The following is a 22,702-nucleotide window of genomic DNA, read 5'->3' as shown; positions in this document are numbered from 1 at the left end:
ACAGACATCAGTGCACTACGTTTCCAATGCTAGAGAAGGAAAATGCCATCCCTTCCTATATGCTTTCCACTGTCCAGTGTTTCTAGTTCTTTGCATCCACAACTATAAACAATATTATGTAGCACTTAAATTAGGAAGTTTTTCTAAGAAGGCAGGAGAAGTGAAAGGTAAATCAGTTTAATTAATAAGCTTAGCTTGTAATAGTACATCTTTGGATAAGGATTAATTGCTATCAACATAACAGAAAAACAAGCTATGTTAAAAATAGATTTTGGCCATTAGGCTCTTAAAAAGTGAATATAAACACTCATGCTAGAAATGCAGGTCATTTTATATTTTAAAGGCACAGCATCTCAGTGAAGTGGGGGTCACAGTTACCTTGGGCATATTAATATCTTTAGATTAATCTCAGCCCAGCTTGACATTAAATATTTATCTGGAACTTCTTGTTACAAACCAGCTTTTCAATAAAAACGAAAAGTAATCATAGCTGTTAGCACGAAAAGTTGATATTAAAAGCTATAATATTATAAACACTTATATTTTGTTAAATGCTTTCATAACATCTCTTTTTTATAAATGGGTTGCCCATGATTAAAAATACAAAGCTACAGTCTATACGTTCAGGCTTGCCTTGGTCATTCCATAAAACAAGTGGCCAATTAATGCTGGTAGTCAAAGACAACCTTGGAGGAATTAATTTCACAAAATAGTGTATGCTTGTCATCAGGAGATCTCAGGTAACGCATCCCTCTGAGCATAGGAAGGAGCAGGAGGCCAAATATTTCTAAATGCCTTTAAAGTTTTTACTCCAGGAGACATAACAGGAACTTGTATGCCTAATTCACCCTGCTTTTAAATGGTCAAGAAAATGGGAAAAGATAGAAATTTAGGCTGGTGAGGAAAACGGGAATGATGCTTCTCAAAGGTTGGAGGATGTGAACTTCCATCTTGGACACTTTTAGGGAGTGAGTTTTACTGCAGAGCTTGATTGCTTATTCTTGAAATACACAGGTACCTTCCACTCATAAAGAATCCTTTTTCCTTCTGTTCTTCCTCTTTGTGTTCACAAAAATGGATCATACAGTTTTTTCCTCCACTGTTCTAAAAGGTAGCAAACAGCTGTAGTATCAGAATAAGTTGCTAACATGAAAGAGAGGTTAAAAGGAAATCCTACCACCACTTAATTATGCATGCTAACACCAATAGTGCTTATAAATTATAAAAGCATAGATTAAAAAGCCATCTTAAGATGATTTGCTTACAACCAGAAATTAAGAGCAGAAACAAGGTTCCAATACTCTACTCAAAGTAACAGCAAGTTGAAAGATAGCGCCTGCATAGTAGATTCAAATGGAGCTACCCGTGCCTAAGTGTTCCGAAGTCAAACACGGCCCTGAATTGAAAAAACGACTCCCAAGAAGTTGCACCAGTAATGAAACTGGCTAAGCTGTATGCCCGGCCCCCAGCAGAGTGGGCCGCGAAGAAGAAGAATTACACAGAGGGCTCAGCACGCTCGGGGAAGGGATTGCACTTAATGCCCCGGAATGTGCCTCGGCAGAATGCCCGTGTCCGGCACCGCTGGCTGGAATCCAAGCAGATCCATTACCTTCCCTTTATACATCAGCTTACCACATGCCTCGCTGACACCACAGATATGCCTTTCCTCCTCCCCTTTATTTTTAACTTTTGTATCTTTAACACAACTGAGATACATACTTCAGGCTATACCATTAAGGAGGATTTTAAGCCCAGTTTAGCACTTGGTAAATTATTGCGTTATCTTTCCAACTCTAATCTAATACTGTTTTTAAAGCGGGCAAATTAAACTAATGACAAAGTTCACACAGATGCTTACATGAGTTACACTGAACCAACTGTATTTTGAATACCAAGTTATCTGTGTGTGAACCTTTTAAATGCTCCATAAAAACAATTATTTTGACTCATAAACCCAATTATTTTTACTCTAATACTCAGAAAAAACTTAGTCCTTCAGGAAGTTCTTGGTAAACTGAGAGGACAGAGGAAAGCTGATGGTACATTTCCTTTCAAAATTGATTTGTTTTTTCTACAGTTGTATTTGCTGTATCCACTTATATCCAAATCTGGCTGAGAAATAGCATACCTTTGAAATTGTGTGCCTCTCTCACTTTGGCCCTAAAAGAATCATATTTTTATCACAGATAAACAATACCATGAGAATCTAAATATTTTTTAGTAAAAAAAAAAAAATCTCCAGAAAGCTTTTTCTTTTTATATATTGGCTATATATATATATATATATATACACTTAATATGAAACTGGTTTTAAGTCCTGAAGTAGCTGGACTAGCAGGAAAAGATCACAGTTTCAGTACAACCGAGAATTTTTATTGTTGTTGCTCAACTTAAAAAAAAAAAAAACAACAACTGAGACCACCTAATAAATTGGTTGATAAGACACTTACCTGTGATATGAAAGATGCAGACTGAGCTCTGTGTTATGCTCTATCCAAAGCATGTATTTGAGCCTAAATGTTTCATATCCCAACCTGAAATTCTGAAACATTACCTCTCCTCTCTTTTCTTAGGCAGTAGAAATCTTCCTAATATTGTCAAAACAGACATATTCCTATGTTGTAGACTACAACAACCTGCTTTGTTTTCAGTGGGAAAAAAAATTACTTGAAAAAACCTCTGCCAGTTCTCCAGCAAACTTACTACTACAAGGAAGTCTGAAGCATTCTGTACTCAAATGCAGATGCTCAGGATTTCCTAGCATAGTTGTCGTAAGGCTCAAGTGTGGCCTTGTTACTTTTAACACAAGGCCGCTAAAATTCTACACCAAACTTGGCATTATGAACACAGCTATTCCCACACTGATAAGAAGAATTGGAGAAAAACTAATTGCAAGACTACACCCCCACAAAAAAGAGGGGGGAGCTTTTACTCCCCCACCAAAACTCAACCCAGAATTCATGGCTCAGGTAAACATTTTTATTTGTTTTGCTGCAGTGCATGAGAACCCTGTCAATAACAATGATGTCAAAATACAAGACACTGTACAAAAACAACAGACACAAAGATAATCCAAGGTTAAATTTGCTAGATAAATTATTTCTATGTAATGAGAATTCCTCCCCCCACCCCCCACTTTTTCTTTTTTTTTTTAAACTTAGAATTTTCTCAAGTTTCTTCTGTGTGGGAAGTGATCTTTTCCCCCTTTCCATCTGGAATAACTTGAAGGTCACTAGCCCTCAACTTAACAAATCAAGAAAATAAGCCATATGGAGCAAACTTATAGTATAAGGAAAGGAGGTAGGAAATGAAATGGATAACCAACTAGGAATTCCACAAGATTAAAGCAGCCATCTTTTATAGCCCTTTTTCTATTATTAAAGGAGGCTTGTTTTCCACTGTGGTAGGTAGTGCAACTTGGCACTTCAGTAAAGTTTCTCACCTCGAGATTTAACAAACGCCACGAAAGAACTCGTCAAGACTCTTGCTACTGTTCATTCTCAAGTCAAGGGCATGTATACATCGATCCTGCCACTTAGTTTCATCATGAATACTAGCAAAGCATTTGATATCATTGAAGTCTTATTATTGTTCATAATACTGAGAATGTATCTCAGCTTTCACTGAAAAAGTTCTAGCCCTTACAATTCAGAAGTTTCAAGCCTGGAGGTTCAAATCTAATAAAGAAACCACATGATCTTAAATAAAAACCTTACATTTTCAGCCAGTTCAATTTTAAGGCTTGATTTATGATTTCTGAACACATGACGACTACATCACTCTACCATGAAGTTCAACTTAGTCTGTTGTCAAAGTATTGTTTCACCATTAACAGGTTGGTTATGCAGTAGGCAAACTGCTTATAAATATATATAACAGTAATTTAATTTCTTTGAATGTCAGACATTTCACGGACACTTATTTTATGAATAATGGAAAATTAATTATGCTATGGTATATACTTATTGCATAAAATAATATTTTTCTCAGACAACTACAATAACACTGAGTGGCTTTACTGAGTGGCTTATGCATATGCCAGTTCCAAAAATATAGTAGAGCAAACTCTGGAGGATAGCAGATCCACTTTCTCCTGCCCTGCTTTCCCTACTACAGAAGTATTATATTAAATAGAAAGATTGCAGGACCAAAACTGAATAAAGGACATTTTTTACTGCAAAAGCAGAACTACTGTTTTTATGAACTGCCTATAGGGGAAGTGTCTCACATTCAGCAAAATATCTGAAGATGAAAAACTATTCAGCTGATGTATAGGCATGAGTGTTGTCAGCATGTTAGCTTCAAACTCTTATGAAACTATCCATGGACATGCTCTTTGCAAAGTACCCCCTCTAGGGCCAATACCCTATCCACAACCAAAAGCACATCACTATTGTCTCATGGCTACCTCAACATCATCAATAACACATTATCCAGCTATTCAGAATTTACTGACAGAGAAGACACATTCTACAGCTTGGTGTTGTGACCAAAAGATTGTGTAATCTTCCCAGTTACAGCAGCTGTCTAATAAAGGATATTGCCTCTATCTACTTTACTTTGCCGAACACATTCACGGGGACGCTACATGGGCGTCCCTCAAGCATGCAGTGATGGGAAATTTAACAATCTCCAAGTCTGAAGTGGCAAAATAACAGCCCAGATAGGACCTCCAAGATGACGAGGAACACTGTACGCATGAAGTGTAACACACTTCAAAGAACTGCGAGCAACTTTTAAATCCACTTGCAGCGGTCTAGTCAGATCAACTGGGTATTTCTGACGGCCAGAAGCAGATGTACATAACATGAATTTATAGAGGTGACACACAATCACACACACTCTACTGAACCATACGGAAGGGTCTGATTCCATCATATTAACACCACATCCAGAGTTTAATCCCTACACAGCCTGGCCTAGAGCCACTGTGTCTACTTCCCATTACTCGCCACCTTCTACCTCTGTATTCAAAGCCGAGCCCAGCCCGTCTGCTTCAGCGATGGAGGGAGCAGAAGCAAGAGTTGCTTCCTCCTGGCAAGCGGCAGGGCACAGCAGTCCCACACGTGGAGTCTGCTGGTCCTGGAAGCGATGGAGGGAGAGTGACTTAACCCGCGAAGGACCCTCTGCGCAACTTCATCCTGCAGCATCTGCCGCGAGGAATGAGTCCTGCAGGGAAGACTCCCAGACCCCCACAAAGATCTACTGGGGGACAAAGAAGCAAGCTAGATGCCCCATTACTCCCACAACTAGAGTCTCAGAAATCCTTGCCCCAAAGGATGCAGCCATGTGGTGACTCTCAGGATAATCACTCCCTGTTTGCTGTCGGTACGAGTACTCTGCAATACTGGAAGTGGTACCTCCTACCACTGCCACAGAGCATGAGTCTACAGTGCATAGAAAAAGCTATCTGCAGTGGGACATCAGGTACTGCTTTAAGAGTTTTACACCAAGGAATCCGACTACGAATCACGATTTCTGACAATGCGCCTTGATCACATTGCTCTCATTTCAAAGAAGTAGTACTGTTGAGGGACCACTTTATCACAAATTATAAAATGAGGTACCCACGACAAACATTCATTAAACAGATGGCATATTAACAGATGAAAATGCATTATTTTTTATAATCCTCACATAAAGAATCCGGTATTTATTGCTATACAAAGTCTGCTCAATTAACACATGCAACATTTCTGGTGCACCTAAAACTTTATAATTTTTTTTTATATTTTTCACTTCTGAGACTGAAGAGAAGTGAGAACATAAATGTTAAAATTAAAGAATAACAATGCAACACCATTTGGCAATGTGACACTGTCAGTTTTCCAAGTTTAACAGCAGCTGGGAAAAAAGTATGTCAGCAATTTCCTACAATGTTTTTCTGGGAGATTGAGTAGGAACATTCCATACAACAGGCATATTCAGAATAAAAGAAAACACTGTGTTCTAGGAAAAGTAATTTTATACACTTTGAACTCTATTGTCCATGATGGTTCTTCAGCTAAGCTGAAAATTTAAAGTTTTAACAGATTTTTTTAAAAAATCCAGAAACATAAGACTTGCTTTAGGTTTTACTGTTTCTGTTTTCCATGTTGAGTCCTTCCCATAGGTCACAGCCTAAATGCTGTTACTTACGACTTTTAGGTCTTTAGTACTCTTTTCAGGAAAGTTGCTGGAGAGAGCTCAAGAACGACAAGCACAAGTTTCTTTACAGAAGTGCTTAACCACAGCCCTATGTGAAAAAATGAACAATTATTTTTTCCCAGAAAGAGAAATACTGCAGCAGTAACACACACATGCAATAACCACCAAGCTATAAAAACAAACTCTGGCTCTGATATAATACAGAAATTGACTTACTTTGAATGGCAAACTACAATACACATTTTAACTGCATACCACAAAATAGAACATCTTTAGCTATTATAAATTTTAGGATTTTGTTGAGAAGCTTCCATATGGGAAGGTCTAGCTACATTGAACTTAAATGAAAAGAGTTTACAGAGCTTAAAAAAATTGTCACTTAAGTAAAGAAAAAATAGCAGCATGCAGTGCCAGATAATCTGGTGGAGGGTTAGAAGAAAATAATTTTGGAAATTATAAGTCACAGCACAAGAAAAGCATCTGTACATTGTAGAGCTCACCCAACTGAGCTCAAACAAATGGAATATGCATATTGTTTAAGTAGCTCTATTTCCATCACTCAGTTGGTTCTCACATGCTTATAAACTCGCTGGCCTAACTACAGGATTTCTGTAGAATCAGAATATGAAAAACTATGTTCCTCTGACTGCAAACTTACTAAAACATGTCCACATTTCTAAAGAGCTGCTGTAACCGCACCATTAACACCCCCCCCAACCTCTTCCTCTAAATTACATTAGTGACACAAAAATTTCAGGAAGACAAACTAGACCTTGCACTTGTCTGAAGCACTGAAAAAAACATTTTCTCTGATCTATTCATGTTAGCATCAAAACTCTTTTTTTTTTTTCTTCTTTTTTTTAAAACAAACAACTCCCCCGGATGTTCTATTGTGGACACAACTCGCTGCAAAATGTAGAAAAGCTACTCTTAAGTGGAGATGGATCTCATGAAGAACAGTTATGCATTAAGAACCAGAAGTCCATCTAATGTGAACAACTAAATCAAGTACCAATTCTCCTCATTTGTTCCCTATTGAAAAGTACAGATTTTATATTAATGCTTTGCATTAGACAAAAGCATCTAAATTGCTCTGGGAAACCGTGATTTTAAATTGATGCATGTTTTATATCTTTTTTTTTCATCTTCTTGAGTTTACAATGTTTATTCCTGCTGTTTCACATCTTCAGCAGAAGTCTGTAATTTTTTACTTATTCCCAAATACAGCAGTGATACTACTGTATTCCCTTATGCCTAAGACCATCAAGTGTATTTTTCAGTACAGAAGGGTGCCAGATGTTTTATCAATCAGCTTTACTGCATTCCTAAGTAAGGACCATACTCTAATGCCTTTCCCTCAGGTAAATGAACAAGGGAAAACTTTTCATTTTGTGTCAATTCCAGACTACTGAGACCACTGTCACTTTGCATTTAAACATTTTAAGGTTATAAAGTAAAGGTAAAAAGCAGTATCTTAGTCTCCATGCCAAGTATCATTTTGATTTTGCATTTCCTTAAAAACCATCAAATTACCAGACAAGTCCACAGTTGCATCAAAATAAACATTGAGAGCGCTGGTATGGAAGGGGTACTGCAGCCCCAAACCAATTTTTCTGTCAGTTATGGCATTAAGCTCTGGTGTCTTCTACTTCTCAAAGTTTTAGAAAAGGAGAAACAGACTGTCAAATAATGTGGTCAATACGTAACCATTGAGACTTTTGTACTGAAAAATAAAGTTAATTTTGGCAACTTTGTGAGAGAACAGAATACTATTACCAAGTCCATTTCACCATGGTGAGCAACACAACAGCATGAAACTTTCCACTTTTCTCCTTAGCAAGATTTCATATCAGTGTGCGCACACAGTCACGTTCAAAGCCCAGCCTGACTTGTCAGCACGCAGCCATCTGCCTCTTACAGGGCCACCAAAAGGAGCCTTTGATAGAACTTCAGGCAAAACCCATCCTTTAAATTCTGGGCATATCTGACAATTTAGATTAGAAAATTTAAAAATAAATCCCATAGCTTCATTATTAACACAGTATTATATTTATTTTTTATTATTGCATTCACACAGTCTGTATTTGAAGTATATTTTATACACACATATACAATTATATGCTTACTTATAAAGTATAAATTTACATTATAAATACGTATATAGCTTTATATGAAGTTCAATGTGGTTTATGTTAATATTGCATTATAACTTGTTAATATCTCCAATAATAGGCATTATCAAAGAAAATGCCTACTTTTAAAAAAAGAAAGATTAAGAAAAACAAGATTTCTGGATACATTGATTTCCTTCATGTAAATTTTTCATCTATACTAGTTTGCAGTTTTTGGAGGCAGACGAAGGAGTTTGCTGATTTGGCGAGGGAGCAGGGAAGGTATCAGTGCTGATAAGATAATATTTATTAGCTACATCTGCTATAACTGCTTTTTATAGACTCCATCAGTGCAAGACAGTTACTCTTGAAATTTCTCCTACCGTGAAAGGGACACTACCTTAAATCCTGTTCAGTGTTTAAAGCTGACAAAACTCCCTTCTCTTCTCTTTCAGTTCATTGTGTAATAAAAACCTTCAGGAGCAGCAGTAAGAAGATACAGTATTCTGAATAGTAAGACGACATGTATTCTGAATGAGCACTTCACACAGTTTTATCTGTCATTTACCTTTGATATTTATTTTGGCTAGTGTCTTTCTGGAATATTATTCAGACAAAATTAAGCCTAGTTAACTAACCTTACAATAAGAACCATAGTAAAAAGAAAATCAGACAACATTACAATGTACCAAAATTTAGTGACCTAAAAATCAGGAGATAGAATAGCCCTAATGCTATTGTTACAGCTATCACCAGGGAAGACTATGTAAGTTTCTCCACAGCACAAATTAAACTAGATTCCCAGTTATTTCTTCTTTTTTCTGGCTACCTGCTGTTTCCAAGATGCTGACCCACTTGTTAGGAATAGCCATATTTAGGCAGCCACAGTCTTCACACAAAGGTCTGCAAGGAAGTATAATACAGAGCTCTCACACTAATCCAGCAAACACATGTGAAAAACAGTACAAAACAGCATCAACAGAAGAGATGCTACTGCTTGTACACAACAGATAATTTCTTACAAAAAAAGGATAATTATCACTATGTTCAAAGTTTTTTAAAAAACCAAAACCACCACAGTTGCCATCTAAGAAAGAAAATAACAAATAAACATTGTAATATCTATTTGTATACCATCTAGAGTATTTACTGGAGGAAAAGTCCTGTATCCCCAGTAAATAAATATTAGTTTCTCCTCTGGGAACTTTGTTAAAAATCAGAAAATTATTTTGTGCAATTCTTTCTATACAAAAGAGTAATTTTTTTATTTTCAGGCAAGCTATTTTCTTATCTGCTTACGTTTGTCCACTAACATAAACAGCCAAATACTCTCAAACACTAACCTTTTATTACATTGCAATTAAAACAGTAGCTAAAACCACAACAAAACCATGCAGCTTAACTCACTCCATCTGTCCACAATTATCAAAGGGCCTAGAAAGAATGTTAGTCAGATTTTAATCACTGAAGTCATATAGCAAGACTGAATTCAAGTAAGAGGTGACAGATCAGATGAAAGATAGTTAAATTTTAACCTCGACCCCTAAGATTACGTTTGACATCATGTTGTTTTAGTATCAGTGAAGACACCTGCACAAAGAATCTCCATGCTCACAGAGAAGGGCATAAATGTAAATATTTTCAAAGCCAAAAACTTCAGGATATAAATACCTCGCATTCAAAAAGCTGAAAAGGATACCATATATTTAAAGTTGAGAAACAAATGCACATCCATAAGTAATATTTAAGTCTATAATTAATTATAACATCATGGTCCTACAGATTCCATACTCTCTATACCACATTCTATTTTAGGCACACAACATGACAATGTCTCTATGTTACTAATGCCGAGAATGATGTTTGTGATATATTTAATATCTCAGTTATTGATTTAGACTGCTTGGTGGATACCTGATACATACAGTATTTCCATAACACAGTGAAATACAGAATTAAACAAGAGGTAGCTAAGGTTACCCTGGTTGGCTGCACAAGAGGAACAGTTTCAGAAAGACTGAAGTATATTTAAGGAAAAGAAAAAAAGATTACGGCAGGCTGAGCTGGCAATCTATTCCAAAGAGCTCTTCTTGCAGGGGAGATTCATATTTATTGATGCTTAAAAAACTGGAGGAATGTTGTTTTAAAATGCATTTTTTTTAAACACATACTATTTTCATAATGCTTTGGGACTACTAACTGAAACTCATTCATTCTAGATTAATTAGGAGGCAACAATGTTATTAAGGCATTTAAATACACAGAACCAAACCAATTACATTGTAGTACTTGAGTTTACTTCTAGATGCATGGCCAAGAAAAAAACTTTAATAGGAGCATACTCACATGATACACCGGACTTAGAACGCATATGCATGAACTGTGTTAAACTTTCTCTTATGTAGCCATAGACTATTGATATCTCAGTCATGTAATAAAAAATTGACTACTCATTTCCCGTTCAAAACCAGTAAGTATTTAGTGCATTTACCTACAAAGTTGACTGCCTTGTCACGATCTAAGACAACATTTTTTTGTAACATTTGTCAAGACAGTAAATATAGAAGTAAAGATACAGCAGAAAATAAACCACAAAGTTGGCAGAAGGATGCTACCACGTGCTGACGAGAGCACTGCCTGCAGCTCACTGCACCTCAGTAACGAGCCTCTCCAGCACTGGGCACTGCTGTAAAGAAACATCACGGGTTCAAAGCACCACGAATCAAACTGGCCTCCTCCCAAAGGCTGCCAGTTTTTCACATTCTTCAGTGGGAAGAAGATTTAAAGGCACCATCTTGCAAATGGTTCAAGGACCCAACCTGAAGATGCAGTAAGGAATCCTCTAACACCTTTCCAACCATGCTACAACCAGAACAGAAATCTAAGGCTGTGCAGAGGACCACTGCCTGTCTCCGTGCACTGCGACCTGGTCCATGCCGTACAGCGGAATACATTCTGTCACACAGAGAGAACAACAGTCAGCAGCAAAGTAAGATGCAAAAAAGCCAAAGGACAACATTTTGAGGAAGGGACAAGGTATAGCGGGGAAGCGATTTAAAAAAATACAATTAAAAAAAAATAATCCTTACTTAAAGATGCTCCGACCCACAACAGAAACGGTAACTAATGATTTTTACATGGTCTTGTTTGACTACATAGATTTTAAGCATTAATGATGTGACCATGTGGTCAGGTTTGCACCAGCTGAATTCAAATATGAGGCTTCTCTGAGGCCTGCAAGCTATCACCGAGTAGCATGTTTGATGTGGATTAAAAACATTTGCATTAAGTTTCAAAAGCCTGTTAAAGCATTATGCTGCAGACTCTTATTTTGTACACGCTTAATTTTACTTTGTGAGCATCCTAGTAATCTATTATATGTGCTGTTACATTTGTATTCTCAATTAATTTCTGATAGAATAAAGACTCAGAGATAAACACTTAAAAATATTACTTAGGACACAAAAATATATTCTAGGATTTTTGATCCAACAAAAGCAGGCAATTTTTTTCTTTTTATGATGGAGTAAGCACAAGAATCTTCCTCTATATTCCTCAGATTAGACTGTACATATTCTTTCTGTTTTATTTTAGAACCACATTCCTCCCTCCAGGCGATTCCATACATCATTACAAATCCTTATGCAATTTTATCCGGGGTTCTATATTTATTAAGACACCTCATCTTAATAGCAACATGCTTCCCTCAGCATGAACCAGGCTTTTAAAACAGATTGCAAAGAAACCCCCTCAAAAATTCTAACAAAATTTGCCAATGTCTCACAATTTAAAGCACTTACATGAAACTTACAGATTAAACAACGGTTCCTACAAAGAAATAAACTATTTTTTTTTTCCATTTTGTGACCGAATTCAAATGCCACATACATACTTTTTATCTGCCAAGATCAAATCCTTCACATGCAGTTATTATGCATAGCTTACCTTCCTAAATAACATCATCTATTACAAAAAAAATAAATCAGAAATATAGTGAGTGAGAAAAGGTGAGCTAAAAGTAATGTAAGCACAACTTAAGTCACAAAGTGGTCCTGTATACAAAGGATGTGTAAAAAACCATCAAAATCCTGGAGCTATGCACTTCTTCCTTCCACTGCTCTTGAAGAAATTACTTCAAATTATTTAAACAAAATGCTGCTTTTGGCAAGCATGCAACATTTGTTTTGGAAGCCTATGTATTTTACACATGTTTATACCAGAAGTTACCAATCAAGTAAAAATACACTAAACAGGTAACTTGCTTATAGTACACATTATTTTGCAAATCATCTATTGATTTGGGTTGGAAATTTTACCTGAGTGAAAAGCATGCACAATATATCAGAACTTGTCTGAAACAACTATATCTCAGCACTCATCTCTTTGGAGACACAGTGCACATCTCAAAGCCCTCAGATAGGGCTTCAGAGCTTTTTAAACCATTGTGATCAGCTTCTAAGTCTGGGAGTCCAGAGACTTCTACTAAAGCCCTGATAAACTTAAGAGTTATATTTAATTTAAGCACTCTCCCTAGATTATCCTATGAACTGTGGCACTGAGTTCTCCATAGCTCTAGGATTTGTGAAGAGGCCCTCCAGTATATTGTTTTGCCTTCTCCACAGTGGCAGAACCAAGGGGGTCTTCCCTGAACAAACTGGTGTTTGGGGAATCCTTCACAGTATTCTGGTTTCTTTAAACAGTGTAAGGCAGTAGTTCCAAAATAAATTTTTGCGGTGGTTACACATGTAGCCCTGGAAAACTAAACTAAGCTCTAGTTTTAATCATTAGAAGTATTTTACTCCCAGCTGCTTGGAATAACAGTTTTCATATCATTGTGACAAAGTCACCACTATCATGTGTGGCCATCTTTGCTTCTCTTAAGAATCATTAACATTGCAAAAACTGGAAAACGGTGAAACATTCAATGCAGTTTGAAGTGAAATAAAAAATTTAATACAGTCCAAAAGACAACTGTTTCATTAAACACATTTTAAATAAAATGAGAATTTCAGATGTATCAGACACTAAAAAAATTTAAAATGGTACAAATGGTTTGTTGACCATTGTTATAAGCATTATCTTAGTATTTTCAGTATGATCATGTATCTGTTTAAGACCTCCAGGACAGGAATCCAGTCTCTTACCTGGAAGAATTGTAGCACATTGCTGACACAACACAAGCAGTAGTAGAAAAGGTAAGAGAACCAATTAGACTACAATTGTGTAACAGAAAGTATTAACAAGAACAGACAAAAAAATTGCTGTAAGCTGTGTTTTCCTCTTCATCTCAGGTAAGCAGTATCAAATATTTAAGTACCAACTAATAGTCCAACAACCCTAGAAAAAGAATGCCGAAACAAAATCATCTTTTTCAGCAAACAGACAACATTTTGCACATTTATAGCTTCATATATGTGCTAGTAACAACTCCAGTTAGTTTCATTTGGAAAACGGTGACTTAGACTCAGCACAAAATGTGACACGCTGCAGGGATGACAACTTTTCAAGGGTGAATCAAATTATATTCTTCTTTCTGAAGCTAGTGACTAAACATATCCGTAAAAAACTCAGCAGGGGCAGGAGATGCTGTCTCTGGTAGCCTGCTGCTTCTCAGAGTTTTCCTATCATTTGCAGTTTGTGCACGTACTACATCGATGCTACAGTCCCTTGGCAAGTTCCAAACTTAGTTGGAGTGGGAAGGCCAGAGTCATTGCCTCTCACAAAGTGCTACAGCCTCACAATGTGTGCCACTCCAAATTCACTTGTACACTCTTTGGCAATCACGTACTTGATTCTTGACCCTGATAAAGGTAACCTAACTGACTGCAAAGCTGACTCATGATGAACAGCACACTTTAACCAAAGAATTCTAACAGCATTAGGCCATATAATGCCACATCAGTATCGCAAACTGCTAGCTCTGGGATAATAAAGACACAGTAGACAATACTGCAAGTCCATCAAGGCTACAAATCATATACCATTGTGTCACTTGAATTACTACTAAAGAAGAAAAACAGCCAGCATAATATCACTGTCGTGTGTAATGCAGCGTGTACATTTTTGACCTGGCTGTTGTGGTTAGGATAACAGAAGAAACACTTTTAGTGAAATTCAACATAAATCCCTGTTCTAAGTTACACTGGTTAGAACAAAAGATCTTACTCCCCTGGCCCCTTTCTTTCCCCTCCTCCTTTATACAAGCTGACTAGCCCATTTCATTTAAAAAAATTGACCTAGGTTTTCCCAGCACAGGCTGTATCTAGACCCATAGCACAGGCTATATGGTCTAGGACATTGTCAATGTAACTTCACTGGTAAGTAACAAGTGCAGATAGAACTAAAACCTGGTGTCTATAAAAAATTCTAAAAATATTATGTTAATTTTGCTACAAAAATCTTTATGCAGTAGAGATTTACAATTCACACTTGTCGTGGTTTAACTCCAGCCAGCAACTAAGTACCACGCCGCCGCTCACTCACTTCCCCCATCCAGTGGGATGGGGGAGGAAATCGGGAAAAAAGGTAAAACTTCTGGGTTGAGATAAGAATGGTTTAATAGAGCAGAAAAGAAGAAACTATAATGATAATGATAACACTAATAAAATGACAACAGTAGTAATAAAAGGATTGGAATGTACAAATGATGCACAGGGCAATAGCTCACCACCCGCCGACCGACACCCCGCCAGTCCCCGAGCAGCGATTCCCTGCCCCCCCTCCCCCCTTCCCAGTTCCTAAACTAGATGGGACGTCCCATGGTATGGAATACACCATTGGCCAGTTTGGGTCAGTGGCCCTGGTTATGTCCTGTGCCAACTTCTTGTGCCCTGGCTGGCCATGAGAAGCTGAAAAATCCTTGACTATAGTCTAAACACTACTGAGCAACAACTGAAAACATCAGCGTTATCAACATTCTTCGCATGCTGAACTCAAAACATAGCACTGTACCAGCTACTAGGAAGACAGCTAGCTCTATCCCAGCTGAAACCAGGACAACACTAAAGAATTATTCCAATATATATTAGTTGTACGTTTCTAAACAGTAGATCAACAAATGAAGATAGAGAATGAAAATAACTTCATAAATCACTTAGTGAAGCTCTAAAGAGACAGTATGAAAGATTACATCTGAGGTAATCTTACATTAAATGGAAAGTTTTATTATGACTATGCTACCCACTTAATGTAAGCTGTTAAACAGATAAGTGGCTGTGAAAATGCTGATAAAAAACTGGGCCAAAAAAAGTTTAAAAAAAAAAAGCCAACCTGAAAATTTATTGCCAGAATAAACAGCAATTATATTAGAACACAGTAACCAAACATAAGCCACTACAAAATAAGACAGACACTATCCATACAACTCACAAAAGGGAAACAGATTAACTGACCCTGCAGGACCTTTGATTCTGCAAAGACTTGTAGACAGGCTGAATCTCATTCACTCTGAGCAGAAGTCAGAAGTGCCAATGACCAATATGAGCAGGATTAAACCCACTGCAGCAGCACGTGAGGACTGGAATTAAATAAAGATTTAAGAAACTAGGTACCAAAGGTATCAGTCTTTGATTTTAAAACAATGAAAACCGTTAAAAAATTAAAAAAAGGAATAAATACTGAATTTGCAGAACTTTAGCTCCAATGTGTTGTTTGCAAGCTTCAACCGTAAATTGTATCTCTGAAGTTGTCTAGAACAAGGTACAGCTGAAAAACTTCTGACTCGTTTGATAGAGACTAGTTTTATTGAGACTAATGGAAATTCTAAACAGAGTTCTCCACTTCAACAACTTAAACTAAACAAACAGCAAGTATTTACAATGAAGATTTTGATTCTGCAACAAAGCTATTAATGGTTGTTACATCTTGCTTGGGACAAGAACGAGAATACACTCAGTGGCTCAAATTATGCTTATACCAGAGTCCCATACACATATGAAATTGGTCTTAATGACAGGACTTTTAAACATAATGCAATGCTGCTGAAAAACAGCACATAACTAATCATAAAATCAAATTCTTTTGGCTCTTTACAGTATGGAGATACACTGTCACTTTGTCAGCTTCACTTTGTTAAGTATTTTAAATAATTACCACCCATTTTGCAGCAATTCATTCTTATGATTCAACAGTAAAGACTATATTACCAAGGAAAACTGGGAAGCACTGTAGCATAATCTCACTGCATTCTCAAGAGCAAATGCTAGGCCCTGTTGATGAGACAGAAGTATCAACATTTCCACTACATATTCCTTTATTACCACAATGATAATGAAAATTATGCTGTTTAATTTCAAATATTTGCCTTAACCTGTAATATTCCACATAATTACACTGCAAACATTTCCACTACATAACACACTGCAACATGAACAAACAGTTCAGAATTGTTTGCCAACAGAGTCTCAAGCAAGGCTGCTTAAGATCAGTTATAATGAAAAGGAAAATAATAGAAAGTAAAGTTATCCACTGCTAGAATGTGAAAAGCATCTCCATTTAACAGGATTGCACAACCTCTGCACTGAAAAAAGATTGGTTCAAAACATAAAATAAAGGTGATATACTTGTTTCAACACTCTGTTTTGCTTTTGAGTATTTCTTGTTTCTGGCAATGAGAAGCCATAAGTAGCATCTAAACTGCTTACAAGATTCGCAGTATGCTACTTTGGCTCTGTCACTCTGTTGCTCATAGCTTTAACAATCCAGTTCCACTTTCAGGTTATTGGCCTTAGTGTTATGCTCTGCATGGCCAGTTCTTAGGTAGTTTTAAGAAGCTCAACACATTAATTGCAGCAACATGGAGTACAAGACATATGGAGAACTTTTGCCTGTAACTACAATAGCATCTCCAACAGCAGTTTTACTGGAAAACTGAAAAGTTTAAATTGAATAAACTACTTAACATTTGCAGAGTCCATCCATTTACTGCCTCCAAAACCGAATCAATTAAATAAACTGTAGACTTTTGGAGTTCCCCCTGAGAATTAAAAAATGTACTTGTAGGACTATCCATGCATTACATGGAAGCTACTCCATGAACACATCAGCAACAGAACTAGATTGCTTCACTCAACACCCTTTAAAAGTGATTACTTCCTACATTTAACACTTTTTATATGTACCTACATACACACCTACTTATGCAAGAGTTCCATACATATATGAAACTGGTCTTGATGACAGGACTTTTTAAACATAACACAATGCTGCTGAAAAATGTCACATAACTAAACATAAAATCGTATTCTGTTGGCTCTTTACAACAAGGAGTTATGTTTCCAGTAGGATTTCTAGTGGAATAACGGATGCCTTCCTCACTAGGAGCTGTATACAGAAAAAACAGTTTGAACATGTGCTGTCCAAGGAATCAGGACTAATAGCTAATCTATTTAGAAACACGCTTATTGAAAAACTGGAGTTTCCTAAGAAGATGCAGCTTATAAAGTCTCCATGATTAAGAGCGTACTATAAAAAAAATAAATTTAAAATAATCTTTCTTTGTTCTTGACTCAAAAATAAAGGTTGCTTTTTATCTGCCTGCTGTTCAGTCTGTTCGGTATCTGTTAAGAGACAAGACATCGAAGCATACAAACTGTTGAATACTTCCAGAATTTCCCAGATGTAAGTAAAGGAAAGGTACCACAAGCCTATACTGTCCTCTTCCACCCATCCCACCTAAACCCTCTGGCCTAAAAAACATTTCGGTCTTCCAGTCTTGAAATACCTAACCAACTCTAACTGACAGTAACTTCTTCCCCGAAGGAAGAATGGGAAAAAGTTCACTACCTCCATGAAAAGAATAAAGCTGGGAAGTGTAACTGTATTTTGGAACTTGTGAAGTTTATTTTGTAAATAATGACTACCTGTCCTTGAACATAACCTTCTGAGTGCGCACTGATGCTCCAAGGCAAACTAGCTTTTAACATCCATAGCACACATTTTGAACATACTAAGAGGAAATCATCCTTTTATGCGTAATGCGTTTCAGACAAAGTATGAGATATAAAAGCACCATTTTCGTGAAATACTCTTTTTTTAAGGGGAAGAAAGGTGCACGACTGTCTAACAGCACCCTGACGTGTAGACGAGGCATCGTGGAAGGAAGACAAGCCCTCAAAGTTACCGGCCAAACGAGGAGCTCCGTACAGGCCGTGTGCTTCTGCAAACCGCACAGCTCCCTCGGGTTGCCTGACCGGGGCTGTCACCCGAAGGGGGCGGAGGGGAATGGGGGGGGGGGGGGGGGGGGAACGCTCGGTGCTAAAGGCAAACCCTGCCTTCTTCCCCTGGAGAAAACGGCGAAGTTCCCGTCAGCGAGGCGAGCGGCAGGGTTAACTGAAAGCGGTGAGGGCCCCCCGCAGCCCGGTGCTGCCTGACGGCGCTGAGGCGGCCGAGGTCTGACCCCCACGGACCCCGGCCCGCCCGCAGGCCGCTCCTCCGCGCCCGCCCCCGGGACACGCAGCCCCGCGCCCGCCCCCGGCGCCAGGCCCCGGCTCCCCCCCTCCCCGCCGGCGGGAGGCGAGTCTGCCGGAACGGGGATGCTGCTGCTGCTGCTGCTGCTGCCGCCGCCGCCGCCGTCGTCGCCTTACCTGAGCCAGGACCGTCGGGAACACGCCCGGCCGCCCGCTGTAACACGCCGCCAGGGAGCCTCCCCCGACCAGGGCGGCGGCGGCGACCCTCCAGCTGGGCGGGCGCCGCTGGCTCCGAGGGGGCCGCAGCCCGGCGAGCCGCCCTCTCACCGGAGCGCGGGCGCCCACCGCCAGCGCCGCTCTCCACGCCGCCATCTTCCCGGAAGCCGCCCTGGCGCCGCCGACATCGAACCGGCCCCTCCACCGCCGCCGCCGGCCGCGGTAGGCCGCGGTGCGCATGCGCAGCGCCGGGCCCGGGCCCGGGCCCGAGGCCGCGGGGCCGCTCGCTGCCCGCCCGGCGGGGCGGGGGTGGGGACGGCTCCGTCCCGTCGGGATCGTGCTGGCCCCGCTCCGCGAGCGGGAGGGAAGCTACCCGCAAAACCGGAGGGGACGGAGCTGGCAGAGAGGTAACGCAGGCAGAGGTGCGCAGGGTCTCACAGCAGTGACCGGTGCCGCAGGGCCGCCTTCCCGCCTCGGAAAGGCGCCCGGCTGCCGGCACCTTCACCCCGGGCCGGGTAGTCGCCTCAGGGGTGAGGGGAGGCGGCAGGGCCCCCGCTTCAAGCGTTTCGCTGAAAACAAGCTGAAATGGAGGGTGTCGGTCGGCGGGCAGAGGCCCTGCGCGGCCGGCCCGGGTCTGTGGGGGCTGTAGCTGCCCCTGGCGCTCCCCCGGGAAGGGGAGAGGGCCCGGTGGGTCGCTGGTGGAGAGGAAAGGCGGTGGCAGGGTCAGGCGTTTTGTTTGTGTGAGGGAAGGGAGCACCGAAGGCCTCGCCTGGGCCGCAGGGAGCGACAAGTGGCTTGTAATGGCCCTCCGGCCCCGAGGGTGCCCCTTGCCACCTCTGCGCGTCTCTCACAGAGCTCAGCTTCACGTTACGCACCGATGTGACTCTTCTAACAAAGCTTCAAGCCACCGCTGAGTACCTGAAGAGCGGTGGGTCATGAGTTGGGTTTGAAGGCCGGCGGGAAGCCCAGCGCACAGAGCGAGGCAGGCTTGGTGAGCCTGCGCTGTGGCAGGGCTGGCCTGGCGCCTGTGCTGTGCGGTTAGGGTTTTCTGAGTGTTGGAGGTGTCACCTATGGATGTGTTGCTCTGCGTAGGTTCCAGACGAGAAACAACAAAAGCATGAATAAGTTTAGAACATCCTTTTTGAGGACAGAGTAGGGTTTCTCATGAAATACAGATGACAGAAGATACCGTGTACAGAAACTGACATGGCAGAGGTGATAACTGAAAAGCATTACAGATTGACTTGACCAGCAGTAATCACTTGTGTCAAAGACAACGACTCACTGTGAATGCTTCAGAGTCCTTTTTTTGTCCACTACCATAGTTTTAACAAAGGTCTCTAGCCCTTGATTAGATTGAGTTAGTTGATCACACTCAAACATTAGTTCGTTGATCACATTCAAACATTGGGCCATCTGGGAATTAATGATACGGCCACATGAAGTAAAGTGGAGAGGAAGATAAATGTCATTTGTTGGTTGGCAGTGCCAGTATCCATGTTTTCAGAGTAGTTCTAGTGGCTCCATGTGAACGTCGGAAAAGACTGGGGAGAGAACTGCTGCATGCAATTTCCCATTACTTTGGTCTTTGGTTAAAGGCCTTCAGGACGTAATCAGTCCATTTTAGCAAACTGTTCCTTTCAGTTCTTTCTGATATGACAGCCAGTACTGTGTTGTCAACATTACAAATGCTGTGATACAGGTTCTGAAACAGGGAAGTGCCTTTTTTGCCCTCTATCCACTAACAAACAGTGATGACCCATCAGTGCCACTAAAGTAATTTTAGTTCACTCTCCTTCCCTGACCTGAATTCAGAGTCATGAATTCAGTTTCATAGATGGTAATTTCAGTCATCTACCTAATGGCATCTCAGAATTTATGAAGTCTTCCATTAGCTTGTTGTGTTCACTCAGTGTCATTCTGTGAAGTGTTTGAGACATCTTCAGGGATGTGCCACCTGAGTCCTTAGCAGGATAGAAACCCTTCAAAAACACCTTCTCTGGGAAACACAAATGACTGCTTATTGCAAAATCACCCAGGAGTGCAACATGCAGGGTGAATGGTTTCCATCTCCGCAGACTAATGTACATTGCAAAATCTTTTTCCTATCCCCAGAGACCTAGAAAGTAACTCATACAGGAAAATCCTTTCTAATCCCCAGATACCGTAAAACATAGCAGCAAAATCCCTCTATCGTCATACACAAACACACACTGCAAAATCCTACTTCTTCTGTAGAGATTTAAAACTTGCAGCAAATTCCTGTCCCCTGTTTGTATTTCCCTCTAGAGAGGCAAAATATTTTCCAGCCCAGTCTTATAGTTTGACACAGAATATTTGCACAAACACATTAGGAGTACTTCCCTTTCTGTGTCAGCCAATAACAAACACTTCATGAATGCTGGCAACATCCCAGAAACATTGTAAAGGATGGCTGAGAGATTTGAATTCTGAATGCCAGATCCCTTGATGTTGAACACAAGACCACAACACAGGTAAGCAGGTTTAGTTCAGCACCCTGCCAGGCATTTTCAGTTTTTCTTTGAGTAAGAACGAAATAAGTAGGTCATTTGTCTTTCCTCAGATGACATTCCTGACTGGAACAGATACAACTGCAATGTGAATGGAGAACTATTCTCATATGACTGCAAGCACGCAATGCTGATGGGGAAGTTAAGTGTCCTTAGCCACCCTTTCTCTCCCTGCAGTAAATTCACGCTGTGCGTGCAGTGTCTGGGAGTGCAAAGCTACTGCTGTGCTAACATGGCTCACACCTCTGTTGCCATTACCAGGCTGGTATATTTGTGGGTGCTAGAACGTATGCCTAAGTAGCTAGAAAACCCTTGGCTATTAAGACATAGCCCTGTTTCACCTCCTGCAGTATCACTGCAGGGTAGTTTATGACAGAAAGCAAAGATAGCTGTCATTTGTAGAAATGACACTGACAGTCTGGTAAATATAACAGGAGTTTCATTAGAAAAATTGAGCTACATAGTGACAAATGTCATCAACTACTATGCCCTGTGGCACTAAAATGTTAGTTCAGAGGCTCCCTTTCCCATCCTGCTCAGTTTGTTCTTCCTTAGCTCTTGTAAGCAGAAATCATTACATTTAGCAAGCTGACATATCTGTTTTTTTTAACAAGTGCTTTCTACATGTTGACTTCAGACTTTGTACTAATGATGTCTGCATTGCTGAAAAGTTGCAAAAGCAAATGAAAGGTCTAATATCTTTGCTTAAATGTTTAGGAATGTAATTTTCCTGTAAGAGTCAATGTTCCATTGAATTGTTACATAACTATACTTCCATGCGGTCGTTTCTTGTTAGGCATAATGAACATAATGTGAAGTCACATCAAAAGGCAAAAACACACTACCATGAAACAAAACCCTTGTGACTCCTGTGATTCTTAGGAAATCATGTCTGGCAGGAACTTAATTTCTTCCAAGTTTTGTTACAAAGTCAAAAGCAAAAATTAAAAATACCAAGTAAACCTACAGCTCCACATGCCTGAAGGTCCACTTCCACATCTCAGTGTCTTTTTAAGAGCATTAGGCTAAGTTCCAACAGGGATTCTCTCTCTGCTAGAACTCCAGTCCCCTCAAGAGCATTAGGCTTAGTGCCAGCATTCATTTACTCTTGTAACAGCTTAAATTAACTCCTGCTACATTCAATCTAAACCCTTTCTTACTATTTTAGATAGAATAAGAGTTGAGAGATGGATTCAGTCATCCAGTCTGAGGGCCACCCATCATGCTCGTCTGGCTTTCGGGACTTCAAATGCCGCATAACTGGATTGGGGAAGGCAACGACCAGCCATTT

At 39.8% G+C, this 22,702-nt stretch overlaps 1 protein-coding gene across 4 annotated transcripts in view; it reads right to left on the bottom strand.

Annotated features, from left to right (window-relative positions):
* Positions 1 to 19,120, bottom strand: part of MICU2 (mitochondrial calcium uptake 2) — a 149,602-nt gene extending 130,482 nt beyond the window's left edge. For 3 of the 4 annotated variants that reach the window (XM_049822821.1, XM_049822820.1, XM_049822819.1), the window contains exon 1: positions 18,842 to 19,071. In XM_049822821.1, coding sequence (XP_049678778.1) covers positions 18,842 to 19,036 — 195 coding nt within the window. In that variant the 5' untranslated portion in view covers positions 19,037 to 19,071. Of the gene's footprint in view, positions 1 to 18,841 lie in introns of all 4 variants that reach the window. The other variant, XM_049822818.1, reaches the window with a different exon arrangement.
* Between the last annotated feature and the right edge of the window lie 3,582 nt (positions 19,121 to 22,702).

This window comes from Accipiter gentilis, chromosome 19, assembly GCF_929443795.1.
Source record: "Accipiter gentilis chromosome 19, bAccGen1.1, whole genome shotgun sequence".
Classification (NCBI taxonomy): Eukaryota; Metazoa; Chordata; class Aves; order Accipitriformes; family Accipitridae; genus Astur; species Astur gentilis.
Note: the sequence above shows the minus strand (reverse complement) of the source record. Positions and strands in the feature narration are given on the sequence as shown.